General features: G+C 40.5%; 1 protein-coding gene across 3 annotated transcripts in view; it reads left to right on the forward strand.

Annotated features, from left to right (window-relative positions):
- slka (STE20-like kinase a) overlaps positions 1-25,858 on the forward strand; it is a 107,880-nt gene that overhangs the window by 14,631 nt on the left and 67,391 nt on the right. For all 3 annotated transcript variants that reach the window (XM_061968388.1, XM_061968398.1, XM_061968406.1), the window contains exons 3-4: positions 18,957-19,005; positions 19,404-19,553. In XM_061968388.1, the coding sequence (XP_061824372.1) occupies positions 18,957-19,005; positions 19,404-19,553 (199 nt within the window). The remainder of the gene's footprint in view (positions 1-18,956; positions 19,006-19,403; positions 19,554-25,858) is intronic.

Here is a 25,858-nt window from a genome sequence, read left to right on the forward strand (position 1 = left end):
TATGAAAATGAATCTTAATATTAATCCATATATAAAGCGCACCGGGTTAAAAGCCGCACTGTCAGCTTTTGAGTAAATTTGTGGTTTTTAGGTGCGGCTAATAGTGCGGAAAATACGGTACTATGATTACATCGATATTTTTTATTGTCACAAAATCTTTTTTCCTTTTTTAAAAATGTCATATTATGTTATAAAGTCAGTAAATATGTCCCTGGACACATGAGGACTTTGAACATGACCAATGTATGATCCTGTAACTACTTGGTATCGGATCCATACCTAAATGTGTGGTATCATCCAAAACTAATGTCAAGTATCAAAGAAGAGAAGAATAAGTGATTATTTTAACATTCCCCCCAAAAAAGTGTGTCATGTATGGTAATCAACAGAAGGATGTTGTTTTGGCCCAAGGACTTCAAAGCGTAGAGATGACAGGATCTGCCCAATTTCCAGACGAACTCTTTTTGAAGTATTTTACGAACTCTTTTTGAACTATTTTATGGAACTCATTGCTTTGTTAGCCTACTTTGAGACAAGAGAATGAATGATGGTTATGGTTTGAAGTCATATCGAACAATTGCGTCAGGTATTTGATGAGAAGGACTTTATATTGTCAATATAGGCTATTCAGTTTTGTTTTTAACATTTTCTGCTGGTGGTGTCTGCCATGTATTGGTTACTCAGGGTCACGGGACAATACCGGAACCTTTGTAAGGGGAACTTAAGGGCGTGGGACACAGGATATGATGACGCGTTGTGTGTCGGACACCTGGAAGTGGAAAAAGTAAGAGCGGGAATGTTAGAATAATTGTTTCTAAATTATCACAAAAAACTGTGTGTTACATTGTGTTTTGTCAAGTAAGAAGACAAAAGCTGTCTTTGAAATCTACCAAGAAAAATGCTCGTAAAACTCCACTGTGTAAGGGGTAAGCAACATGAAGAGTTTTCTGTTTTCTCTCATGTATGGTAATCAACAGAAGTATGTTGTTTTGGCCCAAGGACTTCAAAGCGTAGAGATGACAGGATCTGCCCAATTTCCAGACGAACTCTTTTTGAAGTATTTTACGAACTCTTTTTGAACTATTTTATGGAACTCATTGCTTTGTTAGCCTACTTTGAGACAAGAGAATGAATGATGGTTATGGTTTGAAGTCATATCGAACAATTGCGTCAGGTATTTGATGAGAAGGACTTTATATTGTCAATATAGGCTATTCAGTTTTGTTTTTAACATTTTCTGCTGGTGGTGTCTGCCATGTATTGGTTACTCAGGGTCACGGGACAATACCGGAACCTTTGTAAGGGGAACTTAAGGGCGTGGGACACAGGATATGATGACGCGTTGTGTGTCGGACACCTGGAAGTGGAAAAAGTAAGAGCGGGAATGTTAGAATAATTGTTTCTAAATTATCACAAAAAACTGTGTGTTACATTGTGTTTTGTCAAGTAAGAAGACAAAAGCTGTCTTTGAAATCTACCAAGAAAAATGCTCGTAAAACTCCACTGTGTAAGGGGTAAGCAACATGAAGAGTTTTCTGTTTTCTCTCATGTATGGTAATCAACAGAAGTATGTTGTTTTGGCCCAAGGACTTCAAAGCGTAGAGATGACAGGATCTGCCCAATTTCCAGACGAACTCTTTTTGAAGTATTTTACGAACTATTTTTGAACTATTTTATGGAACTCATTGCTTTGTAAGCCTACTTTGAGACAAGAGAATGAATGATGGTTATGGTTTGAAGTCATATCAAACAATTGCGTCAGGTATTTGATGAGAAGGACTTTATATTGTCAATATAGGCTATTCAGTTTTGTTTTTAACATTTTCTGCTGGTGGTGTCTGCCATGTATTAGTTACTCGGGTCACGGGACAATACCGGAACCATTGTAAGGGCGAACTTAAGGGCGTGGGACACAGGATATGATGACGTGTTGTGTATCGGACACCTGGAAGTGGAAAAAGTAAGAGCGGGAATGTTAGAATAATTGTTTCTAAATTATCACAAAAAACTGTGTGTTACATTGAGTTCTGTCAAGTAAGAAGACAAAAGCTGTCTTTGAAATCTACCAAGAAAAATGCTCGTAAAACTCCACCGTGTAAGGGGTAAGCAACATGAAGAGTTTTCTGTTTTCTCTCATGTATGGTAATCAACAGAAGGGTGTTGTTTTGGCCCAAGGACTTCAAAGCGTAGAGATGACAGGATCTGCCCAATTTCCAGACGAACTCTTTTTGAAGTATTTTACGAACTCTTTTTGAACTATTTTATGGAACTCATTGCTTTGTAAGCCTACTTTGAGACAAGAGTATGAATGATGGTTATGGTTTGAAGTCATATCGAACAATTGCGTCAGGTATTTGATGAGAAGGACTTTATATTGTCAATATAGGCTATTCAGTTTTGTTTTTAACATGTTCTGCTGGTGGTGTCTGCCATGTATTGGTTACTCGGGTCACGGGACAATACCGGAACCATTGTAAGGGGAACTTAAGGGCGTGGGACACAGGATATGATGACGCGTTGTGTGTCGGACACCTGGAAGTGGAAAAAGTAAGCGCGGGAATGTTAAAATAATTGTTTCTAAATTATCACAAAAAACTTTGTTACATTGAGTTCCGTCAAGTAAGAAGACAAAAGCTGTCTTTGAAATCTACCAAGAAAAATGCTCGTAAAACTCCACCGTGTAAGGGGTAAGCAACATGAAGAGTTTTCTGTTTTCTCTCATGTATGGTAATCAACAGAAGGATGTTGTTCTGGCCCAAGGACTTCAAAGCGTAGAGATGACAGGATCTGCCCAATTTCCAGACGAACTCTTTTTGAAGTATTTTACGAACTCTTTTTGAACTATTTTATGGAACTCATTGCTTTGTAAGCCTACTTTGAGACAAGAGAATGAATGATGGTTATGGTTTGAAGTCATATCGAACAATTGCGTCAGGTATTTGATGAGAAGGACTTTATATTGTCAATATAGGCTATTCAGTTTGGTTTTTAACATGTTCTGCTGGTGGTGTCTGCCATGTATTGGTTACTCGGGTCACGGGACAATACCGGAACCATTGTAAGGGGAACTTATAAATGGAACTTAAGGGCGTGGGACACAGGATATGATGACGCGTTGTGTGTCGGACACCTGGAAGTGGAAAAAGTAAGCGCGGGAATGTTAGAATAATTGTTTCTAAATTATCACAAAAAACTTTGTTACATTGAGTTCTGTCAAGTAAGAAGACAAAAGCTGTCTTTGAAATCTACCAAGAAAAATGCTCGTAAAACTCCACCGTGTAAGGGGTAAGCAACATGAAGAGTTTTCTGTTTTCTCTCATGTATGGTAATCAACAGAAGGATGTTGTTTTGGCCCAAGGACTTCAATGCGTAGAGATGACAGGATCTGCCCAATTTCCAGACGAACTCTTTTTGAAGTATTTTACGAACTCTTTTTGAACTATTTTATGGAACTCATTGCTTTGTAAGCCTACTTTGAGACAAGAGAATGAATGATGGTTATGGTTTGAAGTCATATCGAACAATTGCGTCAGGTATTTGATGAGAAGGACTTTATATTGTCAATATAGGCTATTCAGTTTGGTTTTTAACATGTTCTGCTGGTGGTGTCTGCCATGTATTGGTTACTCGGGGTCACGGGACAATACCGGAACCATTGTAAGGGGAACTTAAGGGCGTAGGACACAGGATATGATGACGTGTTGTGTGTCGGACACCTGGAAGTGGAAAAAGTAAGAGCGGGAATGTTAGAATAATTGTTTCTCTCTTCATTGAGTTCTGTCAAGTAAGAAGACAAAAGCTGTCTTTGAAATCTACCAAGAAAAATGCTCGTAAAACTCCACCGTGTAAGGGGTAAGCAACATGAAGAGTTTTCTGTTTTCTCTCATGTATGGTAATCAACAGAAGTATGTTGTTTTGGCCCAAGGACTTCAAAGCGTAGAGATGACAGGATCTGCCCAATTTCCAGACGAACTCTTTTTGAAGTATTTTACGGACTCTTTTTGAACTATTTTATGGAACTCTTTTTTTTTTGTTAACTGACCTTTTCCGTGAACTTTTTTGCGACCTTTGTCCTTTGGAAACTGGTGTCCAGGTGGTCGGGGAGAGTCCAAAATAAAAGAAGGAGGCATGCAATCTTTTGGCAGAGCGTGCTGAGATACTGTACAAGAGTATACAGTGTGTCCAGGCGTGTCTCCTCAAATGAGTCCAAATTGAATTCTGTCTGTGTTTAATTCTTTGCCTCTTGTCTTGTTTAATAGATGTCATCAGTGTTTGAACCTGACAGGGAATACAAGTCAATAAGCTTTCTTTTGGTGTATTATTAAGCTCAGATTGCTAATAAGTGACAAGATTGGCACACAACAATGTCCCCCTGGATTTTTTTCGGTGGAAAAAAATGTGCCTTGGCTCAAAAAAGGTTGAAAAACACTGTCTTACAGTAAGTGCCTGCAGAGAAATAGGAAATGTTGAGCCGCCAAAACGGAGCGCAAAAGTCACTCACAGTATTAAAACATCTATCTTTCGAGGGGGCGCCTTCCTCGATGGCTTCTTTTTAAACCTTTAATGGAAACGCTAATCAGCCCTGCACAGTTGGACCCGGCTTTTGAAAAAGCTGCATATCTTTTAGCCAATCATTATGAGCTCTTAAGCACCATCTGTTTGAACCTCACTCTTGCACAGGTGTGTGTGTTTTAGTTTGGCACTTAAACCAAATGATCTCACATATAGTTAATATAATTGAAATGGATCATTAATATTAGTGTAGCATCATATAATTGATTGAGGAGCAGACTTAGACTTCCTCTGCCGTCTTGTTACACAGTCAGTAAATCTCACATCAGAGCTGGGCAAATTAAGGCCCGGGGGCCGCATTGAACTTTACAATCTGGCCCGCCGGACATTCCCAAATCATTTTTTTAGATCTTCAAGATGGAAAGTGTAGCTGCCATTATGATGTTTTCTAATGACCGTAAGTCTTGAACTATACAAAGTATTTCAATGGTTGGAATCTGTGCTTTTGCATGATATACTAGTCACTATGGTAATCTAATTACCGTATTTTCCGCACTATTAGCCGCACCTAAAAACCACAAATTTACTCAAAAGTTGACAGTGCGGCTTATAACCCGGTGTGCTTTATATATGGATTAATATTAAGATTCATTTTCATAAAGTTTAGGTCTCGCAACTACGGTAAACAGCCGCCATCTTTTTTCTTCTTCTACGGCAAGCAACCGCCAAGGTAAGCACCCGCCCCCATAGAAGAGGAAGCGCTTCTTCTTCTACTGTAAGCAACCACCCGCCCCCGTAGAAGAAGAAGAAGCGCGCGGATATTACGTTTCATTTCCTTTGTGTGTTTACATCTGTAAAGACCACAAAATGGCTCCTACTAAGCGACAGGTTTCCGGTTCATGAAAAGACGCAATCTCTCCATCCGCACACGGACTACTATTTCACAGCAACTGCCTAAAGACTTTCAAGAAAAGCTGGCTACTTTCCGTGCATATTGTAAAAACAAGATAGCTGAAAAAAAGATCCGGCCAGAGAACATTATCAACATGGACGAGGTTCCACTGACTTTTGATATTCCTGTGAACCGCACTGTGGATACAACGGGAGCACGTACGGTGAATATTCGCACCACAGGGAATGAGAAGTCATCCTTCACTGTGGTTCTAGCTTGCCATGCTAATGGCCAGAAACTTCCACCCATGGTGATATTCAAAAGGAAGACCTTGCCAAAAGAGACCTTTCCAGCCGGCGTCATCATAAAAGCTAACTCGAAGGGATGGATGGATGAAGAAAAGATGAGCGAGTGGTTAAGGGAAGTTTACGCGAAGAGGCCGGGTGGCTTTTTTCACGCAGCTCCGTCCATGTTGATATACGACTCCATGCGCGCCCACATCACGCTGGTTTTTAATATATTATTAAAGTTTGACTGACCTATCTGACTGTTTTTTTGACATTCCCTTTAGCGCAGTTAGATGCGGCTTATAACACGGGGCGGCTTATAGGTGGACAAAGTTTTGAAATATGCTGTTCATTGAAGGCGCGGCTTATAACCCAGGGCGGCTTATGGTGCGGAAAATACGGTACTTACTATTGTCAGGTTTAAGCACCGAACTATATATTAAACAGAACAAGAAGCAAGGAATCAGGCAGGGACATAGTTCAATTTTGCTCATGAGGAGAACGCATGGAGCTGCACACTCAGTTACAGTCCAATGAGGAACAGCCCACGCGCTCTTCTATTTATTCAGTTTGGGAGTTCCCTAGTTACATCGCTGAGGGGTCACACATTATGCGAGCAGCTCAGCACACACGATACGTGATTATTCAGAACGGAATGTGATTGCGCCCTGTCTCTGCTTTGTCTGCCCGCTGTTGATATGACTTATCTTCGTTGAGGTGCTGGTTCGTCCTTGGCTGTTAGCAGGCTGAAAGACAGAAAACATCTGCGGCGAGGCCACTCCTCACACGCCGTGGAAGATAACAAGTTGTGTGCCTTTGCACGAAACAGAAACAGTACAGCTTGAGCACAATAGATAATAACTAGAGCAACGGCCTTTAAGCATAAGAGTTGTGTGATAACTTATATATAATTATTCTAACAACTATGGTAATGTAAGTCACAGCAGCTCAGACGAGGCACCAAACAGTGTGGGTGGGGAGCGTTTCCACAGAGTGTTTCCAAGGCAGCCAGCCTGAAATGCGGGTCTCAGGGACAGACGCGGAAGGAGATTTTCACAACAAAGTTCTAAAGCTTAGTGATATATCAGATTGTAGGTGGGTTTATTTGACCCTTTGTGTTCATATTTTAAAGTTAAAGTACCAATGATTGTCACACACACACACTCGGTGTGGCGAAATTATTCTCTGCATTTGACCCATCACCCTTGATCCCCCCTTGGGAGGTGAGGGGAGCAGTGGGCAGCAGCGGTGGCCGCGCCCGGGAATAATTTTTGGTGATTTAACCCCCAATTCCAACCCTTGATGCTGAGTGTCAAGCAGGGAGATAACGGGTCCCATTTTTTATAGTCTTTGGTATGACTCGGCCGGGGTTTGAACTCACGACCTACCGATCTCAGGGCGGACACTCTAACCACAAGGCCACTGAGCCGACTTTTGCTGTGTTTGTTGCGTTTCGCGTGATTGTAAAATATGTGGATGGAGAGGGGGTGTGACGTTCATATGTTGTCAATATTCAGTGTTTTATCTGTCATAGGTAATATTGTAAATCTCACATTCTGGGTGTCTAAAAAAACGTAAAATTCCATTCCGTTTTTTAAGGCGGTCTGTCATCCATCCATCCATCCATTTTCTACCGCTTATTCTCTTTGGGGTCACGGGGGGCGCTGGAGCCTATCTCAGCTACAATCGGGCGGAAGGCGGCGTACACCCTGGACAAGTCGCCACTTCATCGCAGGGTATTATTATTATTATTATATTATTATTATTATTATTATATTATAATTATTATATTATATTATTATTATTATATATTATTATTATATTATATTATTATTATAAAATACTATGTATTTTATAAAACAAAAACAATTTTATAAAATAATAATAAAAATGTTAGGCAATGATCATTACATTACAACCTGATTTATTTTTTGGGGGGGAATTATATATTTAATTTACTATTTATTTAATAAAACGAAATTTTTTCAAATAAAATAATAATAAAAAATGTTAACACCACTCAGGCAATGATCATTACATTACAACCTGATTTATTTTTTGGGGGGGATTATTATTATTATATTATTATTATTATTATTATATATTATAATTATTATATTATATTATTATTATTATATATTATTATTATATTATATTATTATTATAAAATACTATGTATTTTATAAAACAAAAACAATTTTATAAAATAATAATAAAAAATGTTAACGCCACTCAGGCAATGATCATTACATTACAACCTGATTTATTTTTTGGGGGGATTATATATTTAATTTACTATTTATTTAATAAAACACATTTTTTTCAAATAAAATAATAATAAAACATGTTAACACCACTCAGGCAATGATCATTACATTACAACCTGATTTATTTTTTAGGGGGGATTATTATTATTATATTATTATTATTATATATTATAATTATTATATTATATTATTATTATTATATATAATTATTATATTATATTATTATTATAAAATACTATGTATTTTATAAAACAAAAACAATTCTGTCATAACGTGTAAAATATGTTTTTAGCATTCAATCAGACATTATTGTGAGGTTTTGTACTATCCACCCATCCATTTTCTACTGCTTGTCCCTTTTGGGGTGGCGGGGGGTGCTGGAGCCTATCTCAGCTGCATTCGCGCGGAAGGCGGGGTACACCCTGGACAAGTCGCCACCTCATCACAGGGCCAACACAGATAGACAGACAACATTCACACACTAGGGACCATTTTAGTGTTGCCAATCAACCTATCCCCAGGTGCATGTCTTTGGAGGTGGGAGGGGCCTATCCCCAGGTGGGAGGAGCCTACCCCAGGCGCATGTCTTTTGGAGGTGGGAGGAAGCCGGAGTACCCGGAGGGAACCCACGCAGTCACGGGGAGAACATGCAAACTCCACACATGAAGATCCCAACCCCGGGATTGAACTCAGGACTACTCAGGACCTTCGTATTGTGAGGCACATGCACTAACCCCTGTACCTCCGTGCTGCCCCGGTTAGTCTTCCTAAAAATCTGATATACCGGCCCCCAGACACGTTTTCTTTCTCTAAATTTGGCCCCCCGAGTCAAAATAATTGTCCCAGGCCGGTCTCACGCCGTGTGCGACGACAGACTGGGCCTCTTTGCAATCACGTCTCTGCGGGTGGTGTCATGTGACCCCCGCATCCACGCTCAGATAATGGAGCTCGTTTCGGACAGCGGCGAAAGTGCCCGTAAATAATTCAGAACCGCATGGCCTTAACCGGCGTGATGAATGTGTAACCTGTGTTGTTGTGGGAGTTATTGCACAATGCGGCCGCGTGGTCTCCCAGGTCGGGGGAGGTAGTCGCTCCTTGTTTTGAATGCTGAAATTACTGAATGGGTGCAGATGTTAACAGCAAAAAGGAAGTAGATTGAGAACAAGCACCTGGTCGTCTCTCTTTGCTCCCATCCCTGAATGGACGACACTGTTTGGTTGTAGCTCTGATAGATCAGTGTTTCCCACACATTCATTTATTTGTGGCGGCCCGCCACGAAAGAATTACGTCCGCCACAAATGGATTTTTCGGCTTTTGACTCGCTCGACCGCTCATAAAAGCAATGGGACTCTGTCTGTGAATGTACCTTGTAGTTACAACTCCGGTGCAGTAGGTGGCGGTAGCCTACTATGCATTGTAACTCCGCCAATAGCACTTAATTCACCTGGTGGGCCAGAAGAAGAAGAAGAAGACGGCGGAGTAAAAGAACGGACTGACCGGATCAAAATACGAGGGTAATATAGGTTGTAGGTAGATAAGTTATAGCTGCATCGCTCACGGCTCGTCATATACAGGTAAAAGCCAGTAAATTAGAATATTTTGAAAAAGTTGATTTATTTCAGTAATTGCATTCAAAAGGTGTAACTTGTACATTATATTTATTCATTGCACACAGACTGATGCATTCAAATGTTTATTTCATTTAATTTTGATGATTTGAAGTGGCAACAAATGAAAATCCAAAATTCCGTGTGTCACAAAATTTAGAATATTACTTAAGGCTAATACAAAAAAGGGATTTTTAGAAATGTTGGCCAACTGAAAAGTATGAAAATGAAAAATATGAGCATGTACAATACTCAATACTTGGTTGGAGCTCCTTTTGCCTCAATTACTGCGTTAATGCGGCGTGGCATGGAGTCGATGAGTTTCTGGCACTGCTCAGGTGTTATGAGAGCCCAGGTTGCTCTGATAGTGGCCTTCAACTCTTCTGCGTTTTTGGGTCTGGCATTCCGCATCTTCCTTTTCACAATACCCCACAGATTTTCTATGGGGCTAAAGTCAGGGGAGTTGGCGGGCCAATTTAGAACAGAAATACCATAGTCCGTAAACCAGGCACGGGTAGATTTTGCGCTGTGTGCAGGCGCCAAGTCCTGTTGGAACTTGAAATCTCCATCTCCATAGAGCAGGTCAGCAGCAGGAAGCATGAAGTGCTCTAAAACTTGCTGGTAGACGGCTGCGTTGACCCTGGATCTCAGGAAACAGAGTGGACCGACACCAGCAGATGACATGGCACCCCAAACCATCACTGATGGTGGAAACTTTACACTAGACTTCAGGCAACGTGGATCCTGTGCCTCTCCTGTCTTCCTCCAGACTCTGGGACCTCGATTTCCAAAGGAAATGCAAAATTTGCTTTCGTCAGAAAACATGACTTTGGACCACTCAGCAGCAGTCCAGCTGGTGTCGGTCCACTCTGTTTCCTGAGATCCAGGGTCAACGCAGCCGTCTACCAGCAAGTTTTAGAGCACTTCATGCTTCCTGCTGCTGACCTGCTCTATGGAGATGGAGATTTCAAGTTCCAACAGGACTTGGCGCCTGCACACAGCGCAAAATCTACCCGTGCCTGGTTTACGGACCATGGTATTTCTGTTCTAAATTGGCCCGCCAACTCCCCTGACCTTAGCCCCATAGAAAATCTGTGGGGTATTGTGAAAAGGAAGATGCAGAATGCCAGACCCAAAAACGCAGAAGAGTTGAAGGCCACTATCAGAGCAACCTGGGCTCTCATAACACCTGAGCAGTGCCAGAAACTCATCGACTCCATGCCACGCCGCATTAACGCAGTAATTGAGGCAAAAGGAGCTCCAACCAAGTATTGAGTATTGTACATGCTCATATTTTTCATTTTCATACTTTTCAGTTGGCCAACATTTCTAAAAATCCCTTTTTTGTATTAGCCTAAAGTAATATTCTAATTTTGTGACACACGGAATTTTGGATTTTCATTTGTTGCCACTTCAAATCATCAAAATTAAATGAAATAAACATTTGAATGCATCAGTCTGTGTGCAATGAATAAATATAATGTACAAGTTACACCTTTTGAATGCAATTACTGAAATAAATCAAGTTTTTCAAAATATTCTAATTTACTGGCTTTTACCTGTATTTAACGTTAATCCGCGATTTCACCGAGCGTTTCACTGACGGTGAACAGCCTGACGCTGCTTCATTAACACCGCCGCTGTTGTCACGTCACGTGTTACCATACCGACGAGCTAACGTGTCCAGGTTATAACCCTGTTGTCAATAAACACACGTGGAGACGGTGCTTCAGATACTGCATTAATAATGAAGCTAAATTGTCCACTGTCCACTGCAGCATGTGAATGCAATGAAAAGAATAAAATCTGAGCCAAGCAGCTGTTAAAATGTTGTCCAGGTTAATGTTTTGGCCATTAAAGGCCCTTCATTTCAAGATTTCAACTGTCATCGGGCTTTAAACAGGTGGCTGACCTGTTCAGATGGGTGTAACTCAGGGGTGCTCACACTTTTTCTGCAGGCGAGCTACTTTTCAATTGATCAAGTCGTACCTCATTCATATATATAATTTATATTTACTTATTTATGAAATATATGTTTTTGTTAACAAGTTAAAGGTGTTTAATGATAATGCAAGCATATTTAACACATATAGTTAATATTGTTAATAAATTAAAGGTGTTTAATGATAATACAAGTATGTTTAATACATATAGTTAATATTGTTAACAAGTTAAAGGTGTTTAAAGATAATGCAAGCATGTTTAACACATATAGTTAATATTGTTAACAAGTTAAAGGTGTTTAATGATAATACAAGTATGTTTAATACATATAGTTAATATTGTTAACAAGTTAAAGGTGGTTAAAGATAATGCAAGCATGTTTAACACATATAGTTAATATTGTTAACAAGTTAAAGGTGTTTAATGATAATACAAGTATGTTTAATACATATAGTTAATATTGTTAACAAGTTAAAGGTGTTTAGAGATAATACAAGCATGTTTAACACATATAGTTAATATTGTTAACAAGTTAAAGGTGTTTAAAGATAATACAAGCATGTTTAACACATATAGATTCCTTTCTTTCATGAAGACAAGAATATAAGTTGGTGTATTACCTGATTCTGATGACTTGCATTGATTGGAATCAGACAGTAACGTCCGCATTTTCGAATGGAGGAGAAAAAAGTCCTCCTTTCTGTCCAATACCACATGAAAGTGGTTGGTTTTTGGCATCTTATTTGTCCAGCTTCTGTACTCCTTTGTATACACTTTACAAGAAATACATTGTCGGCAAACTCCGTAGCTTGCTAGCTTGTGCACGCCAGCTTTCTGAGACTCTTATTTTGTTAGCGCGACTGTGCAACTGTGCAGTCGGTCTTTGGAGTTTTGACGACAGGTACGGCGCCAGAGTCTGTTGAAATAAAGTGTTTCTCGCCTTCCTGTCGGTAATTTTAATGAGCTAAATATGTACATAGTGTTGTACTTATATTCCAACTCCGCGTTCTTCTTGGTCATCGCCGCTGCCGCCGTCACCCCCCGCCCCCCGACCACACCACCACAAATAGATGCCTGTCCTGTGGGAAACACTGTAGATGTTGCTCTATCATCTGATACCAGGATAATGGTTTGGTTAGAGCGCCGTAGTAAAAGTGATAAGATTTCATCTCGTGTATCCTAGCAACTTTGAGATTTGCTATTCACATGTCCAATAAAATATATTATTATATTATTAATAGATGAGGCAATTCCTGGAGGAATTGCGTGTGAACGCTCCAATGCTGAAGTGGAACTGAAATGCTGACAGAATGTAGTATGAATTAGGGCTGGGCGATATGGACTTTTATTAATATCTGGATATTTTTAGTCCATGTCACGATACACCATATACAGTGGGGCAAAAAAGTATTTAGTCAGCCACCGATTGTGCAAGTTCTCCCACTTAAAATGATGACAGAGGTCTGTAATTTTCATCATAGGTACACTTCAACTGTGAGAGACAGAATGTGAAAAAAAAATCCAGGAATTGTAGGAATTTTAAAGAATTTATTTGTAAATTATGGTAGAAAATAAGTATTTGGTCACTTCAAACAAGGAAGATCTCTGGCTCTCACAGACCTGTAACTTCTTCTTTAAGAAGCTCTTCTGTCCTCCACTCGTTACCTGTATTAATGGCACCTGTTTGAACTGGTTATCTGTATAAAAGACACCTGTCCACAGCCTCAAACAGTCAGACTCCAAACTCCACTATGGCCAAGACCAAAGAGCTGTCGAAGGACACCAGGAAAATAATTGTAGACCTGCACCAGACTGTGAAGAGTGAATCTACAATAGGCAAGCAGCTTGGTGTGAAAAAATCAACTGTGGGAGCAATTATCAGAGAATGGAAGACATACAAGACCACTGATAATCTCCCTCGATCTGGGGCTCCACGCAAGATCTCATCCCGTGGGGTCAAAATGATCATGAGAACGGTGAGCAAAAATCCCAGAACCACACGGGGGGACCTGGTGAATGACCTGCAGAGAGCTGGGACCAAAGTAACAAAGGTTACCATCAGTAACACACTACGCCGACAGGGAATCAAATCCTGCAGTGCCAGACGTGTCCCCCTGCTTAAGCCAGCCCGTCTGAAGTTTGCCAGAGAGCACATGGATGATACAGCAGAGGATTGGGAGAATGTCATGTGGTCAGATGAAACCAAAATAGAACTTTTTGGTATAAACTCAACTCGTCGTGTTTGGAGGAAGAAGAATACTGAGTTGCATCCTAAGAACACCATACCTACTGTGAAGCATGGGGGTGGAAACATCATGCTTTGGGGCTGTTTTTCTGCTAAGGGGACAGGCCGACTGATCCGTGTTAAGGAAAGAATGAATGGGGCCATGTATCGTGAGATTTTGAGCCAAAACCTCCTTCCATCAGTGAGAGCTTTGAAGATGAAACGTGGCTGGGTCTTCCAGCATGACAATGATCCCAAACACAACGCCCGGGCAACGAAGGAGTGGCTCCGTAAGAAGCATTTGAAAGTCCTGGAGTGGCCTAGCCAGTCTCCAGACCTCAACTACATAGAAAATCTGTGGAGGGAGTTGAAAGTCCGTGTTGCTCGGCAACAGCCCCAAAACATCACTGCTCTCAAGAAGATCTGCATGGAGGAATGGGCCAAAATACCAGCTACTGTGTGTGCAAACCTGGTAAAGACCTATAGTAATCGTTTGACCTCTGTTATTGCCAACAAAGGTTATATTGAGTTGAATTTTTGTTATTGACCAAATACTTATTTTCCACCATAATTTACAAATAAATTCTTTAAAAATCCTACAATGTGAATTCCTGGATTTTTTTTTCACATTCTGTCTCTCACAGTTGAAGTGTATCTATGATGAAAATTACAGACCTCTGTCATCATTTTAAGTGGGAGAACTTGCACAATTGGTGGCTGACTCAATACTTTTTTGCCCCACTGTATATGTGGATATGTTTAGGCCATGTCACGATACACCATATATATGTGGATATGTTATACTTGTATAGCGCTTTTCTACCTTCAAAGTACTCAAAGTGCTTTGATACTATTTCCACATTCACCCATTCACACACACATTCACACACTGATGGCGGGAGCTGCCATGCAAGGCCCTAACCACCACCCATCGGGAGCAAGGGTGAAGTGTTCTCGCTCAAGGACACAACGGACGTGACGAGGTTGGTAGAAGGTGGGGTTCAAACCAGGAACCCTCAGGTTGCTGGCACGGCCACTCTCCCAACGGCGCCACGCCGTCCCCACTAAAACATGTTGACGGATTTTTGAGTGCCGTGCGTAATGTTCTTTATTTTCAATGGAACATTTCGAGTTTTGGTGTTGTTTACTGGCGTCATCTTGCAGTCTAGACGTATCTCTTATGTGTGACTGCCATCATATTGCAGTCGACACGTATCTCTTATGTGTGACTGCCATCATATTTCAGTCTACACGTATCTCTTATGTATGACTGCCATCATATTGCAGTCTACACGTATCTCGTATGTGTGACTGCCATCATATTGCAGTCGACACGTATCTCTTATGTGTGACTGCCATCATATTGCAGTCGACACGTATCTCTTATGTGTGACTGCCGTCATATTGCAGTCTACACGTATCTCTTATGTGTGACTGCCATCATATTGCAGTCTACACGTATCTCTTATGTGTGACTGCCATCATATTGCAGTCTACACGTATCTCTTATGTGTGATTGCCATCATATTGCAGTCTACACGTATCTCTTATGTGTGACTGCCATCATATTGCAGTCTACACGTATCTATTATATGTGACTGCCATCATATTGCAGTCTGCACGTATCTCTTATGTATGACTGCCATCATATTGCAGTCTACACGTATCTCTTATGTGTGACTGCCATCATATTTCAGTCTACACGTATCTCTTATGTATGACTGCCATCATATTGCAGTCTACACGTATCTCGTATGTGTGACTGCCATCATATTGCAGTCGACACGTATCTCTTATGTGTGACTTCCATCATATTGCAGTCTACACGTATCTCTTATGTGTGACTGCCATCATATTGCAGTCGACACGTATCTCTTATGTGTGACTGCCATCATATTGCAGTCTACACGTATCTCTTATGTGTGACTGCCATCATATTGCAGTCTACACGTATCTATTATGTGTGACTGCCATCATATTGCAGTCTACACGTATCTCTTATGTGGGACTGCCATCATATTGCAGTCTACACGTATCTCTTATGTGTGACTGCCATCATATTGCAGTCTACACGTATCTCTTATGTGTGACTGCCATCATATTGCAGTCGACACATATCTCTTATGTGGGACTGCCATCATATTGCAGTCGACACATATCTCTTATGTGGGACTGCCGTCATATTGCAGTCTACACGTATCTCTTATGTGTGACTGCCATCATATTGCAGTCTACACGTATCTCTTATGTGTGACTGCCATCATCTTGCAGTCTACATGTATCTCTTATGTGTGACTGCCATCATATTGCAGTCCACACGTATCTCTTATGTGTGACTGCCATCATATTGCAGTCCACACGTATCTCTTATGTGTGACAGCCATCATATTGCAGTCTACACGTATCTCTTATGTGTGACTGCCATCATCTTGCAGTCTACACGTATCTCTTATGTGTGACTGCCATCATCTTGCAGTCTACACGTATCTCTTATGTGTGACTGCCATCATATTTCAGTCTACACGTATCTCTTATGTATGACTGCCAACATATTGCAGTCTACACGTATCTCTTATGTGTGACTGCCATCATATTGCAGTCTACACGTATCTCTTATGTGGGACTGCCATCATATTGCAGTCGACACGTATCTCTTATGTGTGACTGCCATCATATTGCAGTCTACACGTATCTCTTATGTGTGACTGCCATCGTATTGCAGTCTACACGTATCTCTTATGTGTGACTGCCATCATATTGCAGTCTACACGTATCTCTTATGTGTGACTGCCATCATATTGCAGTCTACACGTATCTCTTATGTGGGACTGCCATCATATTGCAGTCTACACGTATCTCTTATGTGTGACTGCCATCATATTGCAGTCTACACGTATCTCTTATGTGTGACTGCCATCATATTGCAGTCTACACGTATCTCTTATGTGGGACTGCCATCATATTGCAGTCTACACGTATCTCTTATGTGTGACTGCCATCATATTGCAGTGTACACGTATCTCTTATGTGTGACTGCCATCATATTGCAGTCGACACATATCTCTTATGTGTGACTGCCATCATATTGCAGTCGACACGTATCTATTATATGTGACTGCCATCATATTGCAGTCTACACGTATCTCTTATGTGTGACTGCCATCATATTGCAGTCGACACGTATCTATTATATGTGACTGCCATCATATTGCAGTCTACACGTACCTCTTATGTATGACTGCCATCATATTGCAGTCTACACGTATCTCTTATGTGTGACTGCCATCATCTTGCAGTCTACACGTATCTCTTATGTGTGACTGCCATCATCTTGCAGTCTACACGTATCTCTTATGTGTGACTGCCATCATATTGCAGTCTACACGTATCACTTATGTGTGACTGCCATCATATTGCAGTCTACACATATCTCTTATGTGTGACTGCCATCATATTGCAGTCTACACGTATCTCTTATGTGTGACTGCCATTGTATTGCAGTCTACACGTATCTCTTATGTGTGACTGCCATCTACTGGTCACACTTGTCATTACGCCATGTACCAAATAAAATGGCTTTGAGGTCGGTAAGCACACCTAGAATTATTTCATGCACTGTTTTTGAGAAAATGAAAGGATTTGAAGTGCGCCTTATAGTCCGAAAAAGGCGTTAACTCTTCATCTAAACGGGAAGATATAAACATCCCATCAATCCCAGGGAGAGCATCAAATGCAGAGGTGGGTAGTAACGCGCTACATTTACTCCGTTACATCTACTTGAGTAACTTTTGGGATAAATTGTACTTCTAAGAGTAGTTTTAATGCAACATACTTTTACTTTTACTTGAGTATATTTATAGAGAAGAAACGCTACTTTTACTCCGCTACTTTTATCTACATTCAGCTCGCTACTCGCTACTCATTTTTATCGATCTGTTAATGCACGCTTTGTTTGTTTTGGTATGTCATAGTGCCTGCGTTTCAACAAATACAGTCACTGGTGACGTTCACTCCGTTCCACCAATCAGATGCAGTCACTGGTGACGCTGGGCCAATCAAACAGAGCCAGGGGTCACATGACCTGACTTAAACAAGTGTAAAAACTTATTGGGGTGTTACCATTTAGTGGTCAATTGTACGGAATATGTACTGTACTGTGCAATCTACTAATACAAGTTTCAATCAATCAATCAAAAGTGTGAAGGAAAAAAGACCCTTTTTTTATTTCAACCGTACATCCTGTCAAAAGCCTAAAGACTGACTGCACAATTCCTGTCTTCACAATAAAAGTGCCGCTCCATCGCGCCTGCGCTTTCAAAACAAGAGTCTCCGAAAGCCAGCGCAAACAAGCTAGCAAGCTACGGAGTTTGCCGCCAATGTATTTCTTGTAAAGTGTATAAAAACGAATATGGAAGCTGGACAAATAAGATGCCAAAAACCAACCCCTTTCATGTGGTATTAGACAGAAAGGAGGAACTTTTTTTCTCCTCCATTTGAAAACGTGGACGCTATCAGCACTACTGTCTGATTACAATCAATGCAAGTCATCAGAATCAGGTAATACACCAACTTATATTCTTGTCTTCATGAAAGAAAGGAATCTATATGTGTTAAACATGCATGTATATTCATTAAAACACCTTTAACATGTAAACAAAAACGGCAAAATAAATAAATATAAATTATATACTGTATATATGTGTATATATATATATATATATATATATATATATATATATATATATGATATGTGTGTGTATGTTACTCATCAGTTACTCAGTACTTGAGTAGTTTTTTCACAACATACTTTTTACTTTTACTCAAGTAAATATTTGGGTGACTACTCCTTACTTTTACTTGAGTAATAAATCTCTAAAGTAACAGTACTCTTACTTGAGTACAATTTCTGGCTACTCTACCCACCTCTGATCAAATGTATGATGAAATGTTTCGGATGATATTGTCCATAAGCACACTATTCTGCCAATAATCCCAGTAGGAGCATTCCATTGGAAATGAAGACCTCTCAGTGTCAATGTGGACTCCTTCTAAAATGTCCATTAACAATTTACCCAAATTGATTCTCTTCTTGGACTCCAGCCGAATCGATAATGCAGTTCCTATAATTAAAGGTCTCTCTGTTCGCCCTGGAATAAAGATTTCCTCTAAAAGACGTCATTTTAAATGTATCTCATCGGACATTTATTGTTATGCTCTTTGCAGATCCTCATTGAGTTCTGCGCGGGCGGCGCAGTGGACGCCATCATGCTGGGTAAGTCCCCGCCTCACATAACTGCAGCGTAATAAACTTCTGCTGCTTTTCCTTCCTCAAATGCCAACTCTTGCGTCTGTGGCTTTCTGCGCTCCTTTCGTCTGGTGAAGTGTGTAATTACGCCAGCTCCAATTTCGAAGTAGTGCGTCGAATGCATATAGTTTCACCTTCCTTTACTGGAGATGTAGAAACGCCGCTCTGCTGTGTGCGAATGCGTTTCCTGTTGCATAGAACTCACTGAGCGTTTCCCCTCGCACTGCAAGAGAGCGGCGTCCGGTTCTCTCTGCTTGCTATTGGTTGCTATGTTTACTTGTGCAAATGGACAAAGTGTGTGTTGTGACATCACACGGGAATGTCAAAGAAAATGTGACTCACAAACTGTCTGTGTGCGCCTGCAGAGCTGGAGAGGCCCCTCACGGAGCCTCAGATACGTGTGGTGTGCAAGCAGACCTTGGAGGCCTTGGTCTACCTCCACGAGAACAAGATCATCCACAGAGACCTGAAGGCCGGCAACATTCTCCTCTCCCTGGATGGAGAAGTGAAACTTGGTATAATGTCAAGCCACACATTATCTCACCACACTTCTTCTACCCCCCAGTTTGTATCTTCTTTAAAAAAACAAAAAAATGTGTGATATAAGTTAGAGTAGTCAATGTTCAGCTTGTGTAGAAACTAGGGTTGTATGGGATACCGATACTAGTATAGTATCGCGGTACTAATTAATCAAAAACGGTACTATACTCTGTTTGAAAAGTACTGTTTCCCCATGTATTTTTATTTTTTTTAACGGTCACGAGTAGGGCTGCAGCTAACGATTATTTTTCTATCGATTAATCTATAGATTATTTTTTTCGATTAATCGGTTAATCTATAGATTATTTTTTCGATTAATCTATAGATTATTTTTCCTTTTACCGATTTTTTTTTTAATTTAAAATGAAGAGGAAAAAATAAATGTAGGCCAGTTTTTTCAAAAGGCATGGCTTTTATTTACAAAAAAAAAAGTATGGCCACTCAGTCAACATTGACAACAACATGACAAAATATTCTGTAACAATGTAAACATTTAAAACTTTTAACATTTAACAAAATTAAAAGTAGCTTATTTGCTTTTTAATGTGCAAATATAAAAGTAAACATCCAGTGCAAATCTTAATATTCTGGAATAGTATAAGCATTTCAAAAGTAAAAGTATTGCTTATTTTGCTTTAAAATGTGCAAAAATAAAGATAAACATCCAATACAAAAAAGTGCAAAACGGAAATATTCTGTAACAAGTGTAAACATTTCAACAAAAGTAAAAGTATTGCTTATTTGCTAAAATGTGCAAAAATAAAGCTAAACATCCAATACAAAAAAGTGTACAGTGTAAACATTTCAACAAAAGTAAAAGTATTGCTTATTTTGCTTAATAACACAACAATGATAGTATGATTAAAGTGAAAGTTAATTGTTGGTTTGTACATAGTATATGTAACTGTTAATGTTGTAAAAGGTATTTGCACAACTAATTAACGTTAGCGTTTGTGACACGTCTTGTGCCGTGGGGTTCTTTCAGGACCGACAGACTGAACGCCAGACGGCTTTGCCAGGTTTACAATCTTTTCATTTTACACAAAGTCTTTTCTCTTCCAACTGCGCGGATCGCGCACCTGGGCACGATTGCGGCGTCGCTCCCGGCGCGCCCCGCCTCGCCGCTCGCTCGCCGCCGCCGCCTCTCCACAGCGTTAAAGAGGAGCGCGTCTTTGTAAACACTGAACAGGCACGCCAAACGCGCCTCTCAGAGCGAAACGGTGCTTTAGTTTATGAATTTACAACGCAGATACAAATGACACATTCATGTTTTTGTGTAATAATGACAACGTATACGCACGCGGACGATTGACTTGTTGATGGTGATGGCAAGAACGCTGTCGGGGGTTTTCTTTTCAAATGTTCGTTCATAGCCGTTGTGCTGCTATGATAGGCCATTTCCGCTCGACACAGTGTGCATACAACAACATTATTAGGCCGTTTATTGAAATACTCCCACACTTTTGACGACTTTTGGCGTGCTTTTTTCCCCTCGCTCGCATCGTCTGCTTTGCGCTCCGCCATGACAGTAAAGTAGAGTGACGTAAATATGCGACGCGCCGACGCACAAAAACGGCGTCGACGTATTTACGTAACCGATGACGTCGACTACGTCGACGCGTCGTTTCAGCCTTAGTCATACCCCATTGAGGGAAGTTTCATATGAGAGCATCGTGTGCGTGCATGTACCTTTAAAAGGCGGTGTCTGTTGCCTAGCGACGTGTGACGTCGGCTGTTCTGTTGGACATTTTTATCGGCTTGTGTTACCTCTGGTTAATAAAAAGGAGCCGCTGCCAGCTGCCGGAGACTTGGACTAGCTTTTTTGAGTAAGGTCCGCTCATGTAACTCTGGAAAAAATAAATAGATCAGAATCAAATGTCCACTGCAAAGGATTCTGGTTCTCTGGAATTTACAAAATAAGACTCGTAGCCCCCCTGGTCCTTAGTTTTATGGAAATGTGGCCTAACTAAAACAATTTAGATATCCCTGATTTAGACAATAATAGTAGCACTAGCTGTATGTTGACTTGAGTGTTCATTGGGAAATAAATCTATAATTCTGTACAAGTTGCATGCTGACTATTCTAACCTACAAAAGCCAAAAGCAGTGAAGTTGACATGGTAAATAAAAAGAGACTACAATGATTTGCAAATCTTTTTCAACTTATATTCTATTAAATAGACTGCAAATACAAGATATTTAATGTTCACACTGAGAAACTTTTTTTTTTTTTTTTTTGTAAATAATCATTAACTTAGAAGTGTCTGGGTGTTGTTGATAAATGGCTGTGGCTTTGCATAGTAGAGTTTTAACTTGCACTTACAGATGTAGCGACCAACTGTAGTTACTGACAGTGGTTTTCTGAAGTCTTCCTGAGCCCATGTGGTGATATGGTATGGTATGGTATGGTCTTTACTGTCATTGCACAAGTACAACAAAACTTTGTTTTCAACACAAACCCGTTCAAGATTAGACAAACAAACAAACAGGGTTACAGAACAGGAACGCTGATGGGTCGCCACAAGGCAAAAGATGGCAAAAAGGTAAATGCTGGGGGAGGATGAGTAAAAAAAAATACAATCTAGAGTGGGGAAAAAAACTCACATATACATATAACAACATACAACTCCAGACTTGCAACAGATGGGAGGGAGTGGGGGTTACGGTGGCAGGCTGCAGCTCTTCAAGCACTGCCCAGCCGTCCATCACCCCTAAGGGATATCCTTTACATACTGATGCCGCTTTTTGATGCAGTACCGCCTGAGGGACGGAAGGTCACGGGCATTCAATGTTGGTTTTCAGCCTTGCCGCTTACCTGCAGTGATTTCTCCAGATTCTCTGAACCTTTTGATGATATTACGGAGCGTAGATGGTGAAATCCCTAAATTCCTTGTTGAGAAATGTTGTTCTTAAACAATTTGCTCAGGCATTTGTTGACAAAGTGGTGACCCTCGCCCCGTCCTTGTTTGTGAACGACTGAGCATTTCATGGAAGCTGTTTTTTTACCCAATCATGGCACCCACCTGTTCCCAATTAGCCTGTTCACCTGTGGGATGTTCCAAATCATATCATCATTGTCAGGTTCAAACACTGATGACATCTATTAAACAAGACAAGAAGCAAGGAATTAAACAGAGACAGAATTAAATTTGGCTCAATTGAGGAGAGACGTCTGGACTGTACTCTTTGCACAGTCTCACCGCGCTCTGACGAAAGATTGTACACCTCTTTTATTTGGACTTTCCCTGAGTACATGGCAACAGCTGTTTCTAAGGGAGGGGGGTCGTAAACAGCCATCGCCTTTGGTTACAGAACAGTTCAAAGAAAAGGTCGTAAAACAGGTCAAAGAAGAGGTCCCTGGAGGGGAGTCAGGTCCTGCTTCCTCTTCACTTTGTAGATCTCGGGTCAAGACAAGATCTTTCTGTGGATTACAATACGTCAAAGAAACAGAACACCTTCATGTTGCTTCCCATCCTACACAGTGGAGTTTTACACGCCTTTTGCTTGGTAGGATCAGAGACAGCTTTTGTCTGCTCACCGGGAACTCATGATAACTTAGATACAATTATTCTGACAATTATAATTTCTTTTTATTCCTTTCATGAAAATGCATTTATACAAGCCATGTACATTGGACACTTTCATTGTTTTTTTGTTTCTTATACATTTCCACGATCAGAAAGGAGCAGACGGAAGAACACTATTCTTATATTTATCTGCCCCCTTTTTAACACAAATTATTTTCGATGACTTTATGAACTGTTCCCTCCACCAACACCCGAACTCCGACATACTTTTTAATTTCCGTTCAAGCATTTTCACAATGACACGTCCAATCAAAATCAAAAATCAGCTTGATATAATTGCAGTTGTGTCTTTTTGTAACTACTTGTAAATTCAAAGATATTCTTGCAACTTTTGAAGTCTTTGATAAGTCTTTGACGAGCATTCCTCAACTTTCTCAGTCTTTTTTGCCACTTGTGCCAGTTTTTTTTTTTTTTTTTTTTTTTTTTTTTTTGTATTAAATCAACATAGAAAAAAACACACGATACACTTTCAACTAGTGCATCAACCCAAAAAAAAAAAACCTCCCTCCCCCATTCACACTCATACACACCCACTCACACAAAAGGGGTTGTTTCTTTCTGCTACCAATATTCTGGTTCCCACAACACTTCTGCAAGGGACACAGTCCCTGAAGCACACTTGATTATTTGTGCTGCTGGTCCACTAACATTTTCATTTAATTACCGTATTTTCCGCACCATAAGGCGCCCTGGGTTATAAGCCGCGCCTTCAATGAACGGCATATTTCAAAACTTTGTCCACCAATAAGCCGCCCCGTGTTGTAAGCCGCATCTAACTGCGCTAAAGGAATGTCAAAAAAACAGTCAGATAGGTCAGTCAAACTTTAATAATATATTAAAAACCAGCGTTCTAACAAAAAAGTTAAAGTACCACTGATAGTCACACACACTAGGTGTGGCGAAATTATTCTCTGCATTTGACCCATCACCCTTGATCACCCCCTGGGAGGTGAGGGGAGCAGTGGGCAGCAGCGGTGGCTGCGCCCGGGAATCATTTTTGGTGATTTAACCCCCAATTCCAACCCTTGATGCTGAGTGCCAAGCAGGGAGGTAATGGGTCCCATTTTTATAGTCTTTGGTATGACTCGGCCGGGATTTGAACTCCCAACCTACCGATCTCAGGACGGACACTCTAACCACTAGGCCACTCTGTTCACTCCCAAAATGTACGCAAATGTGCAATCACAAACATACGTATATCAACATGGACAGAGCTGCGTGAAAAAAGCCACCCGGCCTCTTCGCGTAAACTTAAACTTACCTTAACCACTCGCTCATCTTTTCTTCATCCATCCCTTCGAGTTAGCTTTTATGATGACGCCGGCTGGAAAGGTCTCTTTTGGCAAGGTCTTCCTTTTGAATATCACCATGGGTGGAAGTTTCTGGCCATTAGCATGGCAAGCTAGAACCACAGTGAAGGATGACTTCTCATTCCCTGTGGTGCGAATATTCACCGTACGTGCTCCCGTTGTATCCACAGTGCGGTTCACAGGAATATCAGTTGCTGTGAAATAGTAGTCCGTGTGCGGATGGAGAGATTGCGTCTTTTCATGAACCGGATCCCGGTCGCTTAGTAGGAGCCATTTTGTGGTCTTTACAGATGTAAACACACAAAGGAAATGAAACGTACGGTGATATCCGCGTGCTTTTTCTTCTTCTACGCGGGCGGGTGGTTGCTTACAGTAGAAGAAGAAGCGCTTCCTGTTCTATGGGGGCGGGTGCTTACCTTGGCGGTTGCTTGCATAGAAGAAGAAGCGCTTCCTGTTCTACCGGGAAATAAGATGGCGGCTGTTTACCGAAGTTGCGAGACCGAAACTTTATGAAAATGAATCTTAATATTAATCCATATATAAAGCGCACCGGGTTATAAGGCGCACTGTCAGCTTTTGAGAAAATTTGTGGTTTTTAGGTGCGCCTTATAGTGCGGAAAATACGGTACTATTTTTTCTTTTTTTTAATGTAATTATTTTTATATTGTTTTACTTTCTTTTTTATCCAAGAAAATATTTATTTATCTTTTTTTTTTTTTTTTAAAAGAAGAAGAAAAAAATAAATAAATTAAAAAAAAGGACCTTATCTTCACCAGACCTGGTTGTAAATGAAATTAGCTTCGTTTAAAGGTTTTTTTTTAAACATGTCGCAGGCATCAAATTCCAAATGAGCTAATATTTGCAAAAAAATAACAAGGTTTTCCAGTTCAAACGATAAATATATTGTCTTTGCAGTCGATTCAATTGAATATAAGGATTTGCAAATCATTGTATTCTCTTTTTATTTACCATTTACACAACGTGACGACTTCACTGCTTTTGGCTTTTGTATGTCCCAAGTTTTATATATTGGCCTTTGTGAAGATATACAGTATAAAAAATGACTTGTGAGGGGTGTAGCGTTCCTTTGCATTAGACCATGTGTGTGACTAACTGGCAAGGATTATTCATCCTGGAAATGATTGCTTCTGTTCCCGCTAAAGCCCCAGTTAAAGTCCCCTGTAGAATACTGCGTGGAACAAAAGTAGATTAGTTGTTGTCGTCTCTCCCTGCTGGTGTCTTGGGCGGCCACTTAGAAGCCTCCCACGGAGCCACTTAAAGGCTTAAGGAGATAATTAGTTAAGTCAATTCCTGGGGCTCCCATCAGCACCGTGGCACCCGGCGGAGCCAAGTGCACGCCGCACAGCTTCGTGTTTACACAAG

Source organism: Nerophis lumbriciformis, linkage group LG02 (assembly GCF_033978685.3).
Source record: "Nerophis lumbriciformis linkage group LG02, RoL_Nlum_v2.1, whole genome shotgun sequence".
Classification (NCBI taxonomy): domain Eukaryota; kingdom Metazoa; phylum Chordata; class Actinopteri; order Syngnathiformes; family Syngnathidae; genus Nerophis; species Nerophis lumbriciformis.